The sequence below is a fragment of the Calonectris borealis genome, chromosome Z (assembly GCF_964195595.1).
Source record: "Calonectris borealis chromosome Z, bCalBor7.hap1.2, whole genome shotgun sequence".
Taxonomy (NCBI): domain Eukaryota; kingdom Metazoa; phylum Chordata; class Aves; order Procellariiformes; family Procellariidae; genus Calonectris; species Calonectris borealis.
Window position 1 is genome coordinate 37,754,358 of NC_134352.1, and position 21,655 is coordinate 37,776,012.

At 39.5% G+C, this 21,655-nt stretch overlaps 1 protein-coding gene across 1 annotated transcript in view; it reads right to left on the reverse strand.

Moving 5' to 3' along the window:
- Window positions 1-21,655, reverse strand: part of SYK (spleen associated tyrosine kinase) — a 61,473-nt gene that overhangs the window by 20,613 nt on the left and 19,205 nt on the right. The window contains exons 2-6 of the mRNA XM_075138274.1: window positions 18,508-18,960; window positions 16,881-17,041; window positions 6,821-6,959; window positions 5,268-5,349; window positions 4,161-4,207 (exon numbers count right to left, since the gene is read on the reverse strand). Coding sequence (XP_074994375.1) covers window positions 4,161-4,207; window positions 5,268-5,349; window positions 6,821-6,959; window positions 16,881-17,041; window positions 18,508-18,921 — 843 coding nt within the window. The 5' untranslated portion in view covers window positions 18,922-18,960. The remainder of the gene's footprint in view (window positions 1-4,160; window positions 4,208-5,267; window positions 5,350-6,820; window positions 6,960-16,880; window positions 17,042-18,507; window positions 18,961-21,655) is intronic.

Consider the following 21,655-nt stretch of genomic DNA (forward strand, 5'->3'; position numbering starts at 1 on the left):
TACATATTGGGATAATGTGCAGGGAGAAAAAAGTAATTTACAAAGTCAAAGGGGATCAAAATCGCCTTAAATCTAGTTATGGAGCCTCTGGTGAAAAGCAAGAAAAGTCCTAGGTCCATACATGCGCTGAGAGAAGTAAGAAGGAGTAACCCTCCATATTCTGCATGGAGAAATTATCTCCAATGTAGACTTTCAGCACAAAGTCCTTCCTTTTGCAGAGGAAGCATATTAGTAACACTAAAAAAGGGGATTACAGGAAAGGGGACAGTAACATCTTGTTACTCTAAGTTTGTTCTTGGATCATTAGCAAATACTAAACAAATCCCTTCCCTGATGTTGTAAATTTTACTCTAAGCTCTTACACACCAACAGTTTGCAGTTAAATTAGTTGGACCATCTGCCTTGCATATCATCCAGCAGATCTTTCTACAGTGGTCATACACTCTCTTAGCTTCAAAGCAACTTCAGATTTGGGCATGCTCTCCACTAAGGGTTTGGAATCTCACCAGTATATTTTAGGCATTAATATATATATAATAATAAAAAATTATTGAATAACTGGTCTGGATGGGAACACCAGTATTAGATTGTCCCTCAGAAGAGCAATTCCCCTCCTTTCTTCAGCTGTTAATAACGTTTTGTCCCTCTACTCTCTCTCTTTTGCTTCTTTATTCTAATCAATATTTTCTCACAAGTCACAATCATTTCTGTTGCCTTGCTCTGGATTATCTCCTGTTGGACAACATTCTTTGGTACAGTGCCAAAAACTGGTGAAAGTATTCCAGCTGAGACCTTACCAGTGTTGAACAAACTGGAAACATTCTTTATGTTTCCCTTTCTTCTACCAGCATGATGGTTGCTGGTCCTTGTTCCTGTTCTGATCCATTACAGGCACCACATCCTCTGAAAAACTGTTGCTGCTCCCCATCCTATGGTCTACAGCTGCCTATTAGAAGTGCAATATCTTGCACTAGTTTCTACTGAATTTCACCCTGTTTTTCCAGGACATTTCTCCAATCCATCACAATTATTTTAAGTCCCAATTCAAACATTCACAATCCCAATTCACACATTTTGGGAATCCGTTTTGTAAAATAGAAAAGATGCAGTACTTCAGAAATGTCAGAAACTCTTAAACTTAAACCTTTATGATGGTGTAAACAATGTGAAGATAGATTGCATATCCGCTAAGACTTTGTCATTATATTTGTTCTTTTCAGGATGCATCTATGCTTTTGCAATCTGAATTCATTGTATTTCAGGCTCTGCGTATAAAAAAAGCTACATGAGTGGTCTTTAGTGAGTTACTGCTTTTGCACAAAGATATTCATATATGAGAACCTGGCAATATTAACTGAAGTCTTTGAGCTCCATAAATAGTAATATTAATTTAAAATTTTCCACTTTCTATTTTTATGTTTATACTACAGGAAAGAAAGTTAGCAGGCTTGTTTTATAAAACTCCTAAAGAAAACACAAAATTCAGATTTCAGTTTTAAGAAGTGCAGAATGTCAAACATATTGTAGCTTTAAACAATATTTTAGGAGAATATACAAAATATGCAGTCAACACATCTCACTTTTATCTTCGGTGCTTTTTCTTCTATCCATCATGATGAGTCTTAAATGCAACTACTACTGATCAATTCTGAAAACATTAACAGTTGTATGTAAAATGTGAAAGTGACCAAGCATATTTAAATCAGGTACTTGCTAAAGAAGTACATGTTCAGGGGTGGAATTAATCTCACCTAACTATGGCTACCTAAAAGCAAGGCATACAGTCTTGGCTAGTCACCTAAGCCCCCTCTGAGTGGAAAGACATAGGCACATATTGGTGGAAAGTCATTCCACCACTTTTAGGCTGAAGTGACATGTGGACGGGTATGTGTCTCTCTCTCTTGCTTCAAAATTCCTCTGAAGTGAGCCTTTGTGATTTGCTGAATGACTAGTTCTTCATTTGTGTTCATTAATGTTAGGTAAGATTAATCATACCCTGTTAGCATGATCGAGTCTTTCACCTGTAAAGCATCATGAACAACTGGGGTGGTATTACAGCAATGCATTGATGAAAAAAGAAGAGGTTGGCCCATTTACTTTCATGGCACAGTCCTAAACATCAGTCAACTTAGTCAGATACACGGGGTTTTTTGTGACTACTTCTTTGATAAGTTAAATACCTAAAGTAAAATTTCTTGAATTTACTTTCATTTACACTTAGACTGCAAAATTTTCTCTGGATAATCTAAAACCTATGTAGTATTCCCACATTGAATGTGCTTGCTCCATCACTATAACTGCATATATATCAGATGATACACATGTGGTCTCATGTGCTTAAACTTCACGGTCGTCCTTGTAAATGGCATAGATCCAAACTTCAGGACAACTTTAAAAAAAAAACGGCACCCATTTTGGCTGTGTTATTTCCAATTATTTAAAAGAGCACCTGATTTTCAGGAAGTGGTGGTATGAGAATGGTTGTTCACGGACCCATGGGGACTCAATAGTACTGAAATAAATGTAATTGACTATTTGAACAAAAACATTTTTTTTCTATAATGTGGGACTGCATCAAGATAATGACCTAGACGATTAGGCTCTCCAGGGAGTGGTGAACCAACTAAATTAAACTCCAGATGAGACCAACTACAGCTGAATGAGATGGTGTTATGTATCACGCCTCCAGTGGCTCCTTTAATCAATGGACTTGAAGAACTTAGGCAATTATAATCACAGATGGGCTTGCTCACTCCTCATGGAGTTGATGAAAGAACTTTCCTTAATTTCACTGCACAAGGAATCAAACTCTGCACACACCAAATATGAAAATAAATTGAACCTCCATTTCTGCTTCAAGTCAGCAGTACCGAAATGAGAACTGGCTTCAGGATGCAACGGCCCAACACCGCACACCATCTCTTCGGCCCTGAAAGACTGTTATAACAGATGGAGCCCAAAGTCATAGACTAAATGAACTCAGTGGACATTTTAGAGGGATAGTCCATAGACCGAGGGAATGATATCTGTGCGTGCATATATATATATGTGTGTATATATAAAGAAAGATAGTGGTGGTTAATTGAAATGTATTAAAAAAGATGTGAGACCTAAGCACGACGTAAATGGTATGGAATAAGGGGTGGATACTGTCCTGGTTTCGGCTGGGATAGGGTTAAATTTCTTCCTAGTGCTGTGTTTTGGATTTAGTACGAGGAGAATGTTGATAACACACTGATGTTTTCAGTTGTTGCTAAGTGCCCTCCTAGTCCAAGGACAGCTCCCGTGCCTACTGACTGAGCTAGGTACACAAGATGGGAGGGAACATAATCAGGACAGCCAGCCCAGCTGGCTAATGGGGTATTCCATACCATGTGACGTCATGCTCAGTATATGAACGGTAGGCGTGATCCAGGAAGTACCGATCGCTACTTGGTTATCGGTCAGCGCGGGTGGTGAGCAATTGCATTGTGCATCACTCATTTTGTATATTCTATCATTATCATTATTATTTTCCTTTTTTTTTCCCTGTTCTATTAAACTGTCTTTATCTCAACCCACGAGTTTTTTCTCACTCTTACCCTTCCGATTCTCTCCCCGTCCCGCTGGGGGTGGGGGGAGTGAGTGAGCGGCTGCGTGGTACTTGGCTGCCTGCCAGGTTAAACCGCGACAGTCCATCTAAATAAACAACATCAACGCCGCTGTCCTCCATTTCTTTCCTGTGTTTTAAGTACATGGGCCAGACGTGTCCAAGAGCCTTTGGGTTTTCGATAGTCTGAAAGATTCGTTTGCTAGAAGCTTAAGCGCTTCCCAAAATGGACAATGTAAACAAAGCAGTATCTCTCCTCGTGTTGATACAGTCACTATAGAACATGACTATCAATGAGGCATTTTGCATACGAAAAATACTGATTTTCACATACATTATATGTATAAAAGAAGTTCACAAAATTAAATGATTAATAGCTCATGCAAAACACTGATGAAAGCAATAACCATGCTACAATATGTTAAGTTTATTCTTTTCAACTTACTGCTTATATCCCTAGAAAAACAAATTCACGGCTGCAATAATATCCAAGCATCAGGATTCCTAGAGCAGTATGTGACTGTAAGCCTTCTCAAATGAATGCTACTGCTATATCACCACCTACTCTTACCTTAGAAGGGGTTCCAGGAAGAGGGGGACGAATGTTAAAAACATTATCTGTAAAAGAATCAAACATAGAGGGATACTAAGCAAGGTGAGAAACATAATGTAAACACAAAATTTTACATGGGGGACCAACTTCCTCGTTTTTAAATCACATTACAGTGTTTCTCCTGGCCCACCTTCTTTGCTTTTGTCTCTAATGTGCAGCAGACTCTGGTACTTGCTGCCACAGAGACAAAAGTACATGCAATGCCTAAATGATTAAAGGAGCGGAAAAAGTATGGGTGTATTCTCTTACGATGGCACTTGTGTCCAGTCAGAATGACAGAAGGAGGCATTAGAGAGAGAACACCACTTCTGGAATAGCACGAATTAGACAAGTATCAGGCAGAAGCATCTTTTTTTCCCCTGGCAGTCAGGGCAAGAGCGAGGACAAGGTTTCATCTGTATTTAACATGACATTAAAGAAGAAACAGGCCAAAGAGCATACTGGACCTCAGGACACCCACCCACCCACTCACTTACTCGCTCCCTCCCTCCCTCCCTCCCTCCCTCCACCTTCCCTTCCTCTCCCTTCCCCCAAGTTATCAGGAATGCCTCTCTGACCCCCATTTTCAGCATCAGGTGCAGCCAATCCCTTGCTCTGCCCTGGTCTCCCCAACATGGGAACTCCTCATCTACCAGCAGCTCGCCTGCTGTGTGCGCCGCTCACCACACCCAACCCGAATGCCTACAGCAGCGCTGCTGACGTGCTGGCCTCAGCTCGGAGTAAGGACCATTGGAGGAGTGCTGGGACGACCACCTTGTTAGTGTGTGTGGGCCAAGTAACACACGCTGCCATTTTGAGCAGCAAAGCACATTTTGGATCTGACATTAATTTAGACCAATAACTGGAGTTGGTAGCCTCCCTTAAGCTACAAGATCTGTCTCCATCCTGCATGGTCTGGCAGATCTTAACTCATTTAACAAGTTGGAAAGTTAACACTTAAATTTTTTTTATCCAACTTTAATCTACCATAATCTGCACCCACCTACATGGCAAGTGGAAAAAACGCACACATCTTCATCATTAGCATGGCTATTTGTACATATCAAAATAATAGGAATAACTCACCATTTTCTGAGCCGAGTTGAGGACAGGGAATGGTAAGAACCCTTAATAATCCATCTGGTTTGTATGAATAATGCTCAACTAACTACCAGAATGAGAGGGGAAAAAAAATAAGAAGTAAGGAGAGAAAAATGTAAGGGAGGTATAATTAAATATATTGTCTCTTTAAAATTGTGTGCATATGTATAATAATTAGTATATATGACAGCAAATGAACTGGGCATACAGCAGATCTTTATTGCACATGTTCTTACCTCATCTTTACTTCTCTTTAGCAGGGGTGCATGTTTCTGAAGTAACCTTGTGGATGAATCTGGAACCTGATCCAGGAACTGGATTTGTAAGGCTCAGCATTCCACGTCTGGTTCTGCTACTAACCAGCTTCGTAACTCTGAGCAAATCACTTCTTTTTATACTTCTGAGTTCCCGCCCTCTTTTTTTTTTAATTTTTTTTTTTAATCTTTTTTGTTTTAATTATTTTTTTTTTCCAAGATGGGTATAACTACAGTGCAGGAATTGTCCTAATACGCAATGCTTTCTTTGGACCTCAAAGTCACAATGGGATGTTAGCAGTTAATAAATGTAGAGCACCAATAGTTGTGGCCATTTGTGTTCTTCGATTGTCCTCTCCATGCCATTTTATTACAAGTTCGTTACTGCTATTTTGGCTTTGGTGCAATTGGGTAGAAAGGAGGGGGTCTGTAAGTGAAAGAGGTGCAGACACATTCAAAAGAACTTGTAAAATAGCATAGCTGCTTTTACATTTCCAGTGACTCCAAGGAAAGAAATATGCAGGACATTTACAGGAAAGGCTAAGGATTAATATATGCAAGTAAAGATTCATATTTTAGATTTGTGACTCGCTTTACTTGTTTTAATAGAATTTGAAGCAAGAGGACATAAGAGATTTCTGCAGGGGTTTCAATTCCCTTAGCATTTTCAATTTATGCAGTCATTTCTCCAGTTTTATTATCGACTATGGCACAGTCAACTATGCATTCCTTAATTGCCTAGTCTTTACCAGGGTTCAGACATATTTCGGTGGTAACCCTCAGCAAACTATGCTTTTTCAGCCTTGAAGGTAGAGAATTTCAAAGTTAGAGAATGCAGTATGTGAACAGCATCCTAAACCATCCCCTTTGTGCTTCTTAGAATTCTGTTTATGGATGTCATAAAGGACATTAGCAAAAGACTATACCTAGCATAGCTATTATTGAATATGGTCACTTGCAAATGTAAACGATCTTCCATTCTAGAGAATGCTCAGCTAACTGAATACTAATTACAGCAATTTTGAACTCAGCCAAGCTGCAACATCACATTTAAAAATTATTAAACTCTCTACACTTACATAGCTTTCTACATTAACATATATTTTCTTGATGTATATGTCGTGGTTTAACCACATAAAGTTGGAAACATATGACAAATAACCTGCCAAAACATGTTGCTGTTTAGCTAAAGACTGTTGTCGCACAGCAAAGTAAAACAAGCTGCCTTAGTCAGTTATATGGAAACATGACGACAGATATCCAAGTCATTCAAATTCAACAGACCTGCCAGAGGGTGTCAAATCTTTTTCCGTCCGGTATGGAGAGCTTTCCTGTCTTATCTCTGTCAATACGGTAATGCAGTACTTTTCCATCATTCAGCAGACACAGGGCATAGGAACCATTGCTGTCCCTTTCTCGGATACTGTCGGAATAAGAGAGATTTTCAGGGTTATGTTTTACTGGATTGAAATTCTTTTTTAAATCACCCTTTCCTTTAAGCTTTTGAATTAAAAACAAAGCAAAATCAGCACTACACTGAAGACATTTCATTAAGCCTTTCATTTATTTCTTAGCATCATTTGTTTTCAGACAGAATTCCCTAAAGTTTCTTTTTTTTTTTCCCCCCCAAAAGGCAACATATAACAACAGAAAATCCACGACGTGGAGCTCTTTGCTAGGCAGCTACAGAACACTGTGCAGTGCACAAAGCGCTCTCTGAGCAAGGAAGCGTTTGAAAGCTTGTGCACTGCAGGCCTAGAAAGCCCATGGAAGTCTGAGGCCAGGATCCAGCTATACAAGCAGCTACACTTCAATCTCCTCTACAGCTGACCTAAAATTAAAAGCAACAGATAAATGCCTTCATTAAAGCAAGGTTTCTCTCATATCTTTTATTTTGAAATGAAGAGATGAGAGTAAGGGCAGAAGATAAAACACTAGAAGAATATAATGTGAAATACAAATGAAGGGAAAATCTTTGTGCACTGAAACAGCTTGTTGTTTGGCTGGGAATTTAAAGTAAATCATACGTTTCTGTAATCATCAATTCTTATAATTTCTGTAAAGACATTAATGCTTTGTTGCAGATTTCACATAAAATTCACATGGTATTGGGGTATATATCTGGTCTAAACTTCACCAGGGAGAGATCATGGAACGTAAGATAAAAACATTGTCTAAAATTCAGCCAGGATGATCTCCTTCTTCCAGGAGACCTGCAAGCAACATCTGAGATGCCTGTAAAGTGTTGCAGAGTTGCTTCATGTGTACTCAAGCCTAGCTCACACTGAGACCAGCATCTTCTGATGACTGGTGGATAGGAATTTGCTACTAGCTCCATCATAGTTGGTCTAGCCTTTCTGAGTAGAAAGTAGGCTTTTTCTTCTAGTTTGAGTTGCCCATGTTCACTTGCTCCTGACAGTGAGACAGCAATAGAGCTAGATTAAAATTTTCTGGAATAATGGGTTTTTCCTACCAAAAACCCAGATTCAGCAACAGTGAAACATTTCTTGTTCCAGTGTGCACAGAAATCTACTTACTCTCCCTTGAATTTTTCAAAAGCCCTGAAAAGAAATACAGCAGGATACCCTCACTAACATGTTGGGAAGCTTCGCTGGTGCAACACTAGTACTTGCTATCACATCTCAGAAGATTGCAGAGACAAGCATTAAATTCTGCTCCTCAGCTAACTCACTCAAGGCTGAACTAAAACCGTGTTTTGTCTGAGCTACTCATGCAACCATTTTTTCAAGCAGAGTGATTCTTGTTGCCTAAGATGTGAACAGGACACTGACTAAAGGAAAAGGGGAGTAGGGTCAGGTTTTTTTCTGAAACCAAAGTAATTTGCCTGGTGTCTCTAAAGCAACTTGAAACACATTGTGGTTTTTCACGACATGCAGGTATTTTCTCAGCATGCATATTTCCTGTGCTGACTGACCAGTGGAGAGCAACAGGTTCTGCTAAAATGAAGAGTGACTTTCAGTTTGTCTTCCTCTGACCTGCTCTTTGCAAATACAGCTTGGAAAAATATTTTCAGAATAGAGGGCATTGTTTCTAAAACACAAATGAATGGCATTTCATTGCATTCAGACTTCTGTTCAGAATACAGCACAAGTAAGATTATAAAAATGCAATGGATTGTTTCCCAGTAACAAATGTCTTTCACGTTTCCCATGAAATTACAATTAGCTCTACTGAAACTCATTCTCATTTGCAAGAGTTGTTACTATCACAAGAGGCATTTTAAACATTTCTTGAGAGCACGGGCATCCATGGGAGAAGAGTCCTGATTTCTAAGGACCATGGCACAGATCCAAACCACCCTATCAGTACCCAGTGCAGGATTTAGGCAGAGTTCAGATTTATAAGGTGGTTGTTGCATTTTTGAGCTCTTCCTTCCCCCAACCCAACAGCTACATAACTCTGAAGACATCTGCAGTTCACAGTCATCGCAACTTCTGTCAGACAGCTCTATCACTGCACATGCAAAAAATCTCCATTCTAACACTTATGATTGACCGGGGTCCAGAGGGAGCCTCGTTCTCTTGGGGTTATGGTCCAGGTGGTTTTTTTAACTGTAGCCAGTCAACCCCAGCACAACAACAGGAGCTACTGCTATCTTCCAAAACATGTCTGAAGAGCAGAATTATCAAGAGCATTGAAGCAACAGTCAAATGATGGCCTAAGTCTTAGTTTTGGCAACCAGATCCCTTACTGGTCCAAAAAGTGCTCTCACAGAACTTACAGTCCAAATCAAAAACTTGTACTGCCTCTGGTGACAAGGATTGTCACAGGCCATGTTTCACAATTTCATTTTGGTTTTGTAGACTGTGATAATGGCTGTCTAGGTTAGGCTAAGCCTCCAGAACTCCAGCTCGGTACACAGTATCCAGTACCTTACAATTACTGTAAAAAATGGAATCAAAGAAAAAGGCTGCTCAAACTGAAAGGTTATAAACTGAAACCTCTTCAAATGGAAATCAAGGTTTTCACATCTTCTTGATGGTGCTGCCTGTACTACTCAGGGTCATCACATCAGATTTGGGGGCTCTCTTCATATATGGAACTTCCCTTCTATAAAAAGTAACAATTTTCAGAATTGAAAATTCTTGAGAAAAAAATCCAAAATTCCAAATGCACTATCTGCTTTAATTTGCTCTGAAATTACCCACAATATTTAATGTTCTTCAATACAAACTGATAACAAAAAAATCTTCATTTTAAAAAGCTATGTTTTTCTTAAAACCATTTTGGCAAGGAAGGAAGCCAGCAGTGAAATATCACTTGGTCTTCCATTTCATGCGATTGCAGAGAATTACAGATCTACAGAATAAAAACATAAATAATAAACAATACTGTCCTTTCATCCACTGAGATTAATCTGAAACATGAACAATTTCACTGAGAGCAAATTTGAATTCACAGATATATCAGAGAAGCACTGAGGTATCTAGATTTTCTATGACATACATTTTAAAACAGCAATTTCAGAAGGAACTGAGAAACTCAAATTGTTAGGTGATGCAATGCAAAGAAAGTTTAGTTATTGATTTTAATTTTCATGTAAACTGTGTCTGAGTATTTTTTATGTTTTTGTGAATGTAACCCAAATAGCAACCAGTATCTATTTGGAGTATCATTACAGACTCTGTAAATAGCTATCCATTCTCTTCTTTGGTAGTCTCTATTTTTGCTTGGAAGCAAAAAGAACAATGCCCCAATTTTTTCTGCTTCCAAGTGAAAAGCCAAATGATCCCTTTCTTTCTAAAGGAAAAAATCCCTGAGGGTAAAAAAAGTAAAATGCCTTTACAACACGCCTCATTGTGTACAAAAAAAGTCACAGCATTCTACAGTGGAGAATAATGAAGGAATTAAACTAGCAAAATGCTTGCTTTAGGAATGATGTGAAATTACTCTCACTCCCGAATCCAAGGGCATGTTAAAGTTTGTTCTTGGCCTTGCTTTTCCTTCTCAGTAATAACAGCCTCGTTGATCCCCAGTGCTGATCATCCTCCAGCCATTCCCTGCTTGTCTGCCCTTATGACCATCTCTCTTGTACTGTTATTAACAACATGGCTATTCATTATCACTTAAGGTATCTGCAGCACACTGCGCACGTTCCAAGTTTGAAGGCAGTGAGAAATGAACTCAGTGCCATCTGTAGAAGGATCATACAAAGGAAAAAATGGATTGACTGCAGGCTTCATTTACATCATTTCTTCTGCCCTCTTTGGTAACATATTCAAAGCTGTTTCAGAAATGTCAGCAAACTGCAGAATTTAGGAGCTAGCTCAGCCACACGCTCTTGCTATCTGCAATGGAACCTAAAACTTCTGATAAGGCTATTGCGGTGTGCTGCACAGTGATGAAACACCTTTGTGAGAAGGACTGCATCACTGTAGTCTATTTTGCTGGCATTGCCCTGCCAGCAAAACACACGGTGCTCCACCAAAGCCCCAACAAATAGCTTTGCTGTATAACCGCACCTGCAACAGGGGATCTCCTCAGCACAGCTATCTCAGTCAAGGATCGCATCTTTTCTTCACACCTCTGACCCACTCTGCTGCTGAAGCGCAGGGCGTAGAGCTAGCCTTGAGAAGCCATAGCCCTGCTGCAGTGGTCTGCAAGTGGCACCTAACCATGTGCCTAACTGAAGATCAATAAACAGCTCTCCCAAAGAGCTGTGGGCATCATCCAGGCTGCTGTGGAGGGGAATACAGCACCTCCAGAAACACGGTTCACTGTCTGTTTTTTATCATTTATCCTGGAGAATTTTTATGGTCATCTAAGCCTAGCAAATGCTTGGCATTTTGAAGAGGAACTTCATCATTAATTAATATCCCTGAATTAAGACCATGTGTAGTAGGATTGTTTTCACCTTGTCTGATATCAACAATGTCTAGTTCCATTTATGGATACAAACATAATACTGATAGATTTATTTGAAGAATAGTCTACAAGGTCAGATAAATCTCCTAGCTCAGTATGCACTCCAGTAGTGGTAAATTCCTAGAGGAAGACATTAACATTAGTGTAAGTATAGACTGCTACATGTATCAGAAACACAAATTTTTGGTCAGACAAAAGACAAGAAAACTTTTACGGACAACTGCACTTCAAAACTTGTTATTTTGAAATGGTGTTACTAGTGTTAACTATTGTGACATATAAGAGACAGTTTAGTCTCTAGATGTCATGAGATGCCATGATGAGTAGTGCTGTGAGTCATTCTAATAGTCTAAATTAGTTTTGTCCGCTTTAGTATATCTCGTTGCATATTGAAGACATTCTTATGATACTAAAATTATTTTTTACTTTTCTTTTACACAACTGTTCACATTTTATTGGAACTACATATGGCTATGAACCCATATAAAAGGTTTATACAGACTAAACTGCTAATTACGCAATGCCTTCACTCACAATTTCCTTAATGTTGAATTTTAAAGTTTAACAGTATTTCTGAATATTGTTTATCTCCCTTCAGCTTCAGAACTTCTGGTTCTTAACACACATGCAAGATCACGTGTTCGTATAACTGAAGTGGTCACCACCAATGACAAACCAAGATGTGCCAAGAGCTATCACACGCTTTCCAGAATTGTTTCCTATGTGAAACTGCAGAGAAAACTATCATTTCTTATATTGCTGGTCTGTCACTGTTAGCAAATTTTTTGTTTATTTTTCAACTGGTCCACACATGCATGCACTCACATAGATAATATTAACAATATTATCAATAATATTATTATATATTATTAATATAAGTATGATTACAATATTAATAACAGTATTAATACTAATAGTATTATCTATGATCATCTAGACAATATTGATCATCATATTCTACAACTATGCCCCCTACCAGGCAAAGTCTAATGAAAGAACAGAAGTCTAGTAAGAACCAGCATCCTACACAACATGCAAAGTAGTGTGAATGAAGCTAATAGGGGCTTTAAATAAAGTTCTCTATTTTCAGTTGCACTTCAGGTCATTTTAGAGATATAGTATTTTCTTTCTATTCCACTGCTATAGTTTTTTCTCCAAATTTTGTGGCTAGAGTGGCAATCTTTCATGAGTGTTCTTCCCAGAAGAGGTGGGCACTGCTTCCTATTTCACGTCATTTCATGACATTGTTTCTACATTTGGCTTTGAAAAAAAACTCTATAGCACCCACATACATCCTTATTTCACTAACTTTTCATTCATGACAAAAACTTTTAAAAGGCTTTGAAAATTCCCTAGTAAAACACGCACTGTTAGCCCAGAACTTTTCCAGCAGCTTAGATGAGTCGCAGTGTTAGATTTGTGATGTTATTTGTGACATTTTGAACTGCAATCAGGAAGCTTTTCAACTATTTCCATGTTTATTATATATAAAAAAATCTAGATTTGATAATCTTGTAGTGCTGCAAAGCAGTGCTAAAGAAATCTAGGCGTTAGATGTGTTCTCACAGAGACCGCTGTACTGGATTTTGTTTCAAGGTAGGTAGGTCAGACAACAGATTTCTGGTGTAATGAAGTGTCAGAGTAAAAGAATATATAGAAATATTCCAGCCTTCTAAAATTTATTATTTTTTCCATAATAAATAACATTATTTTTGTCATAGACCAGCACCTGCTTGTGGACTTGTTGAATAGCCTTGAAGTACCTCATCCCATTGAAAATCTAGCTTTCCTCTATGTTCCCAGGGTCCAATTCCTACCTCAACAAGCGAACTTCTCTTAGACATTGAACGTTTCTAAGTTTCTACTTTTCAGTCAGCTGCCAGGCTTGAGTGTCTCGAGCAATGTGAGAAGAACAGTCCCTTAGCAGCTATATTCACAAGAACAAATTCACAGTCTTCAGTCCACAGATGTACAGAAGATTCTGACACACGCTGCTGCTGGGTAGGGAAAAAGTATGCGATGCCCATGCCTGAAATGTAAAACATTGCAGCTCTCTAACACTGAACAATTTTGCTGCTACTGTTTCAGTTAGCTAACAGATGAGTGGTTTATTTCTCAACACCTGCTGAGCCAGTCCATGTTAGACAAACCACTGCAGAAAACAGAAAACCTCTCTAAATTAGACAGTTCTTTTGTTATTTGCTATGAGCCTCTAGGTCTACCGATCTGAGAAAAGCTCTACAAGGAAAAGTAACCCATTTGATACAAATGAATACCACATTATTTCTCTTGCTGCTCTGGCTGCTGAATTACGGGGCAGATGAAGATCTTACCCTGTTTCTTCCCTGGGAGCATAAGAGTAAACAGCAGCTAAGTGGTTACTGAGCTCTAAACCTGCCAGATAGGCCATGCAAGAACAATTAATGCATTGGAAAGCACCCTACAGATGAGAAGTAAACAGTGTTGTCCTTAATAAGAGGGACCCAAGCTCAACAAACTATCAGTTATATTTTCATATTATTTAAGCTCCAGTGGCACTTCTCATGGTTTAAACAGAGCCTTAAAGTTAGCATTTTCTCTCTATGGGTTTATCTACCTGAGGTGAAAGCAGCCGCCTGAGTCCCAGCAGAACTATGTATGATATGCACCCACTGACATAACCAGTCCCACAGGAGAAGGTCTGACCGCTGCCTCCACAGCTCATCAAGCATGTCACTGCAAACAGCACCAGCAATGCCTCCTAGGCCATCTCTACAGGAAACAGGAAAATGCTGGGGAAGTATTTCTATTTAAAGCTGTAGGAACGCTTATAGAAGATTAAAAAGAAACCAGGGTCTATAATAGAGACTGAAAATTTCAAGTCTGCTAAAAAATTACACTCCCTTACTCCAAAGCCCATCCCTGTTGTTAAGAAATGTTAGCTAAGGGATCCGTTTCTTTGAAAAAAATTACCTTCCTTTTTTCCCCCAAAGAGAAGCACTTTGACCACACAGAAACCAATGTGTGCAAGAGGTAAACTGGAAAGGCTGCAAGTTTAAATACGTGATCAGCATCATGACTCAGGGGATGTAACATTGATTTGGTAAGATGTTAATAGAGAAAGTAATAATTTTTTAGAAAAAAAAGGTGATTAAAAGAAAGGGTTGCTTCTTTGTATCAGATTACATATCCACCAGCCTCTATGTCTAAAAAGTAGGAAAAGAAACTAGCAAAGTCACAGGGCAAAGAAAGGAGGCATGGCAATGCTGTGATGGTAACCTACAACAGCAACCACCTTCATCAAACTGATGAAGCTTCTCCTGTGCTATAGGAAGAAGCATTCAGAAAAGATGAATCTGTGATAAGGGGAATCTTCGGCTCCACAAACTTTTGTAGCAATTTTTTGTTACAAATGTAACAAAATTTGGAAGAATTTTATAACAATTTTTGTTACAAATGGCAACAAAAGCAACCAGGTAAATGATCCTCTAGATGTGATCCCAAGAAAGAGGGAGTATGAAGCTGAATGGCAACTTGAGTGGGAGTGACTGAGAAACAGAAAAAATTCAAGGACTGAGGGAAGGAAAAAGATTTCAAGAAATGAGATGTCAGTACACTCAAAGTATTTGTAGGTAAGACCTGTTAGGAATTAACTCTACTGGAAATAAAGATTTAGACGAGTTACCAGTTCCTGACAATTAAGATTGAAATATGGAAACATATGAAGGTTGCATTTATATTAGCAATTAGTGTGGCACAATTATGGCAAATCTGTAAAGTGAAAGAGTTGGTACTGAAGAAGCATATCCATCCCACGCTCACTCCTGGGGTTCTACTTTGGACTAACTTTAAAAAAGTCAAAGATAGTTGAGTGCTGAAGGAGTCTATGTAGGTAGGCGATGAAATTTCTCTCAGGAATTACACAGCTCCAAGTGATCCTTCCTTGGCCATGAACTTGAAGCTTCGCTTTCTGTCATAATATAAATACTTCCATTTGGGGTGGGGATGAAAAATGGCTCACTGAAAACATTGATTTTTTTTCAAATGAGGATTTTCCAAACGAAAAACTTTTTTATTGGAAGATTTTGACTGGCTCTAATCCTCACAAGATGATGGCTGTTAGTCTCTATCCTAGATGACACATTTGCACTCAGAAAACAAAAGATCATGAGGTTGAGTAAACGCAGACAGCGCCAGACACAACATAGGCATTACCAAGGCAAAAGCAATTCCTTCTGCTGCTTAACTGCAAAACAAAGCACCGCCACTGCCCCGGGAAAACTGACAGCTACGGATCCCTTCAGTTGTTAACATAGGCAGTTTGTTTGTATTTTTACCCCTTTGGTAAGTCAGCACATTGGGTGCAGGTGGCCAGGCTTTGGCAGCGGGGCTGCAGGCGCTCTGTGAGGAGGCCGGGGGCTGCCCTGGGCCGGTCACGACTGGTTCCAGCTGGCCCCAATGGACACCCCTGCAGGGCACCGCCAAGCCCCTCAGCCACGTGTGCAATGCCTCCCTGAAAACATCCTTCAGAAAGGGCAGAAAAACGCCTGGTCGCTGGCGGCGAAGAGAAAACAACACACACAAACCAGAAGCCGCAGCGCAAACACCCAGGGCAGAGGAGGAGGCGGGGAGGAGGCGCTGCGGGCGCTGGAGCAGAGTCCCCTGCAGCCCATGGGAGAGGCCGCGGTGGAGCAGGCGTCCACGTTGCAGTCCTCCACGCAGGTGGGTATTTCCTGAAGGGCATTTCCTGTGGAGCGCCCACGTTGCACAGGGAACAGCGTGCGGAGGAAGGAGTGGCAGAGAGAAGCTGTTACAGACTGACCGCAGCCCCTGTCCCCCACCCAGCCTCCCCCGCGCTGCTTGGTGGGGAGAGGAGCTGGGTGTGAAGGAGTGAAGTTGAAAATTGGGGATGTGGGAGTGTGAGGGGTTTTTATGTTTTTGTCTTTGCTTCCTACTGTCCAACTCAATTTTAATTGACAATAAGTTAAATTACTTTTCCCGAAGGGGAGTCTGTTTTCCCTGTGAAAGCTAATGGTACATGATCTCCCTGTCTTCATCTTGACCCACAAGGTTTTCCATCCTGTTCTGTTGAGGAGGGTGAGTGGGACAGCGGCTTGGTGGGCCAAGGTTAACCTACCACCGTCACTTAGTACTGCTTATCGGTTACAAAACAAAGTCCAATTAATTTTTCTTGGTATTGAGTTTCTTTGATGCTCCCTTTAGAATTGAACCTAGTATTTGATTAAAAAACAATGACCCACCCTTTTGCTATAATTTCCCATCTTTAGTTAAGTGGAAAACTAATCTTGGAGACGCTTGCTTAGTACAGGAATGATTATGTCATGTATATCATGCTGGACTGGGCTCTCTGACTGCGAATGAGCCGCCTTTTAGGGCAAACTCTCATTCGAGATTCATTCAAGGGAACTGTGTAATAACACCGGTGGCAAACAGCAATACCACAGAAAAAAGCACTCACAGAAATTTTCCATTGTTTCTTGACCCAATGAGGATACGGTGTTCTGACTCTTCCCGAGAGATCCTCCCGTGGAACCACGGCATCTTCTCATGGGCTGTAGTGGCAATCAACTTCTCCAGCTGAGGCTTTTGACTAATGATAGCTTGTTCAAGAGCATGCCCCTAGAGAGTGGTAAAAACACAGCGGGACAGTCAAACTGTCTTCTGAAAGAAAAACATGACAGGTAGGCTTCCTGTATTGGATTGCTTTTGGGGCATCCAAAATCTGCATGTATTTGTTGTATGTGAAGAAAAGATCCGGTTGCTATAAAGATATTAAACCAGAAACTAACGTATGGTAATCTAAACATCACACAGCTGGGATTCTTCCTTTACATCTGAGAAACAGAAGGAAAAATAACCAGTAAATTAAGCTCTTAATATATCAGTATTTCAACTGAAAATCTTATTTTTATACTAATGAGACATAGCTAAATATACTTAGTGTCACTCTGAGATGTCATAACATACCTCCATGTTACACTGCCCTATGGCACTTTACTGAAATAAATTGAACACAGTTTGCATTGTTGCAGCATGTCTATGTCGAAGACATAAATGCAAATTTCCCAAAAGCAGACAAGAGAGTCCCAATTTTAGAGTGAACTATGTTAATATTTTAGGTATAACCTAGACACTTCTGCACTCATCTACAACCTATCACTTCTAAATTTGGCCCAGAATCTGGAGGGCAAAACCCCCTAGTTTCATCAGTTTTCAGCTTGAGTTCATCAACTTCCTACTAGATTGGGCTCAGACTCATCAGAAAAAACTGTAAGCCTCAGCACTTGTAGTAAATGTAGTATAAGTTTCAAGCCTTTCCACTTTGGGCATTGCTTCACATATTTTACAGAGCAGAACACATAGGATTACTTGCTAGTACCAAAAGAGATTAAAACCCTAGTATAACGCCATGAGTTCATAATGGTAACTCACGGCGTCCCAAGGTGAAATAATATTCCTGTTGCAGCCTCCTACACTAGTGTTTCCATGTTAAGACTGGCTTCTTCACAGTTATTTTAAGGAAAAAATCTAGCCTGTCTTCCTCAGCGTGGAACGTTCCTGCTTGACACATGCAGTACCGAAGACATATAGGCAGTGCTCTGCAGTCAAGAAACCAAGTTCTGTTTTGGACATAATCTAAATATGCACCACAGAAACAAGGCCAGCTAAGAGGGGAGGATGTAAAACAAGTCACCATGTCGCCATGCCTGCCTGCACATCAATCCATAAAACTTCAGAATCAAAAGCAATCAAACAAATCATTCCTGCATCTTGTGCGTTACATCTATTAACTTTTGGTGCATGTGGAAATCCAATGACATAAGTTAGTGCAATGGTAGATAAGGCTGTGCTAGCCCAAGACATCACAAAAGTCCTAAGTTTTGTAAAATTTCAGGAAAACTAGAATTATGGCCAAGTTACTGTATGTATTGGGGAAAAAAAACCCCACTGTTCAACACTCAAACAGCTATGATTCCATTATGAAAAAATACTACATAGCAGCAGCAATAGCTGGAAACAAACACTGCAACCTCTTTTTCTCCTAACTCAAAGATCACTTTATGGCAAAATCAGCCTGTGTTTACCTGCAAGTTCCAAGTTTGTTTGACATACTCTCTGATGAGGTTCTCTTTTAAATCTTCAAAGGGTCCTGTTTTGGGTTCAACGCCTGGTGGTCGGTTGAAAGGTTTTCTCAGTAAACAGATAAGGCCATCCGCTTCCTCTGAGTGATAGTTAATGAGTTCAGCAGGACTGGCATGCGACTTGCCTCCTGCAATAGCATATGAGCCACTCAGCTCCCTCTCAATGGTATAATGATGAACCTTCCTTCCATGGGCCAAGGATAAGGCAAAGCCCCCCAGGTAATTCCGGCTTTGGCGGAGCAAGTATAGTCCATCACTCACTCCTCCTTGCATCAGATACTCCTCGGCTTCTTCACGTGTAATATTGCCAAAGAAGTATGGCAAATGGTTAGCAGGGTTCGCCGTGTTGGAAGCCATGTTTTTCCTTTTCCAAGTAGCAAACTTAGTATTCTATATCTGAAAAACAAAGACAGAGACATGAGTATCAGTTGAAAAAAAGAGCATAAACCAGTAACATGGCAGTTCACATGTGGTATGTCGGTAATACATTTTCTAAAAGATGTTGGGACGAAGATCACATTTTTGTTTTTATCTTGTTAGAAGTTGCCTTTCTAAATCCCAACAGAAAATTTTTCCCTGTTATACAGCAATATAAAAGTTTCCTACAACTGCACAAGTTTCCTTTAACTCTTTCCCTCTCTGGTCCTTTGCCTAGCCATATAGAGGTTCTGACATTTTCACTTGCCTGAATGCCTCTATCCAGCCTTCTGTACTGGCCTTAAGGTGTTTCCCAATAAAGGGAAATAACTAGGTAAGAAAGATCCAGTGAGAAGAGTTTTTCATTCCAGTTTTGTGCCATTATAATTTTGCTTGTAAGAGTAGCTTATGCCAGTATGTGGGCTGAGTATGGACAAAAGTCTTATGTTAAAATAGTTAACATTCCTCTCCACAGAGATATATCCATGGTTTTTTAATGGTTTTAAAAAAAAAAAGTGATAGTGTCTTTTTGAACAGTTTTCATTTCAAACAGCTTATATTGAAATAATACGAAGGCACACTACCAACATAAACACAGAACAGAATCAAGTTCAGCGTTCTGAAGAATAATAGTGCATACAAGATAAATGGCTTCAATTCTTTTATGCTTAATTTAACAATAAAAATAATCTCTTATATATATTTAATATATATTTTACATATATATGACATGATATTGTTATATATATTAATATATGATATATTTTTAAAAAATATGCACAAGGACTCTATAGAAACTCTAGCTACAGGAATACTGTTCTTCTTGTGTCCTGTCTTCCCTAAGTTATTCCAGCCTCTAACCTACATTGTCAGCAGAGAAATTTATTTTCATTAAACCCCATGGCAGATTTACACTGCCTGGACAGCTAAGTATTGCACTGGAATTACTTTTGTTTCTTTCAAATTACTGAAGAGGAGACATCAGAATGCAAAAGTTTAATTTGGTTTATTATTCATATTAATGACCTTTAAATGACTATCTAATGGATACTGGGAAGAATACCCCAGCTACCTGCTGATAAAATTTAAGTGGATAAGAAGTGTACATATTGACACCAATGAGACCTGTATTCTTGCAAAAGTATTTGCAAGCTCTTTTTTGTCAGATGAATTGGCCCACAACTGCAATTACTTATGTAACTGCAAGTTCACCAGTCGAGTCATTAACTGTTTCCTGCAACATTGCGAGTTTTTCGTATACTTTCTCCTCCAAATGCTTCCCCAATCCAATCACTGTTTGATCAGGACTGGCCACAGACTGTTACATCTACAGTTTATGGGGTGTAAGAAGGAAGGAATTCCATTTAGGAACAGTTTAACATCTTCTTTTGGTCTAGAAAGAAAAGAAAAATCCCACTAAGTATTATTGCCTGCACATCTGTAAAATGACTTCATCATCTGAAAAATTACTTCCAGAGAACACATGAAATTCTGAATAAAACTAGCAGTATGTGCTTATGTTTGTATTATTTGTGTGTGTTAGATTAAACTTTTCCTTAGGAAATATCTCACAACTTCATCGCCAAAATTTGTATTTCCTTGTCTTTTAAGTTCAGTTGTGACAACTTGATCTGTGACAACTGTTATCTATAGTGTATTATGCAGATTTTAGGCTAACTAGGCAAGCCTACAAGTATATCAAAGGAAAAACACTGTTGTTTCTTTGTATTTACAAGATCACTGCACATCTTGCATCCTTTTTTTCCAATGTATATATACTAAGTAAAATGTATATATACTGAATATGAAACCCATGAAATTAACCTACAAAATACTGTTATCTGTGTTTTATTCAGGTTACTGCAGCTCTCTTTTCCCACCTTCCATCACCTTGTCTAGAAGCGGACAAAAGGATCAGAAGTTCAGTTCCTGTTGGTATTGTTGTGCAGGATACAGCAGTAAAAACAATGTGCCCTTCACAGTTAAATGAAAGGCACGATTTTAGGGAAGCCATGCAGCAGTTTGTGGAATCAGCATTAAATGATTCAGGATGTATGTGAACAGGGTTAATAGATCTCTCAGCTTGCAGCTGGCCAAAGTGTGCAACTGAGTTACGTGAGCACAAGTGGAGAGGACTTTATGGAAGACCATGTAAGAAGGGAGGGTCCATAGTGCAAAGCTGCAACTGAGGTCAGGAACCGGCATCTTAACGTAGGGTCTTTTGGCATAGTGCTTCAGGCTGACACCTTCCCTGTGGTGTGCCTACTGCTTAGTTCAGATATGTCCCAGCAGTGGACCATAGCTGATCTGCTGTCTCTTGCACTTGGGTCAAGAAACAGTAGAGAAATACCTGTGCTGCTGTATGAATATGTGAAGAAGGGGTGGGGAGGAGCGGAGGGACACACAAGTCAAATGAACAAGGCTCACACAGTATAGAAAACTAGACAGGACACAGTTAGGACAAACCACATGTTGTGCAGATCTTCTGGTCTTCTCTCACTTTCCCAAAGAAGGTAGACATCGAAGTTGCAGAGCTACTGCAGCTCTACAAAATAGAGCTGTGTGCAGCATGTTATTTATTACTCTTGTCGCTTGCAACCAAAGGTTACTGGTTTAAGATCGCATACTATGCTCAAGTGAATCTTTCTGGCATTTTTGTTGACAAAAGTTCCCT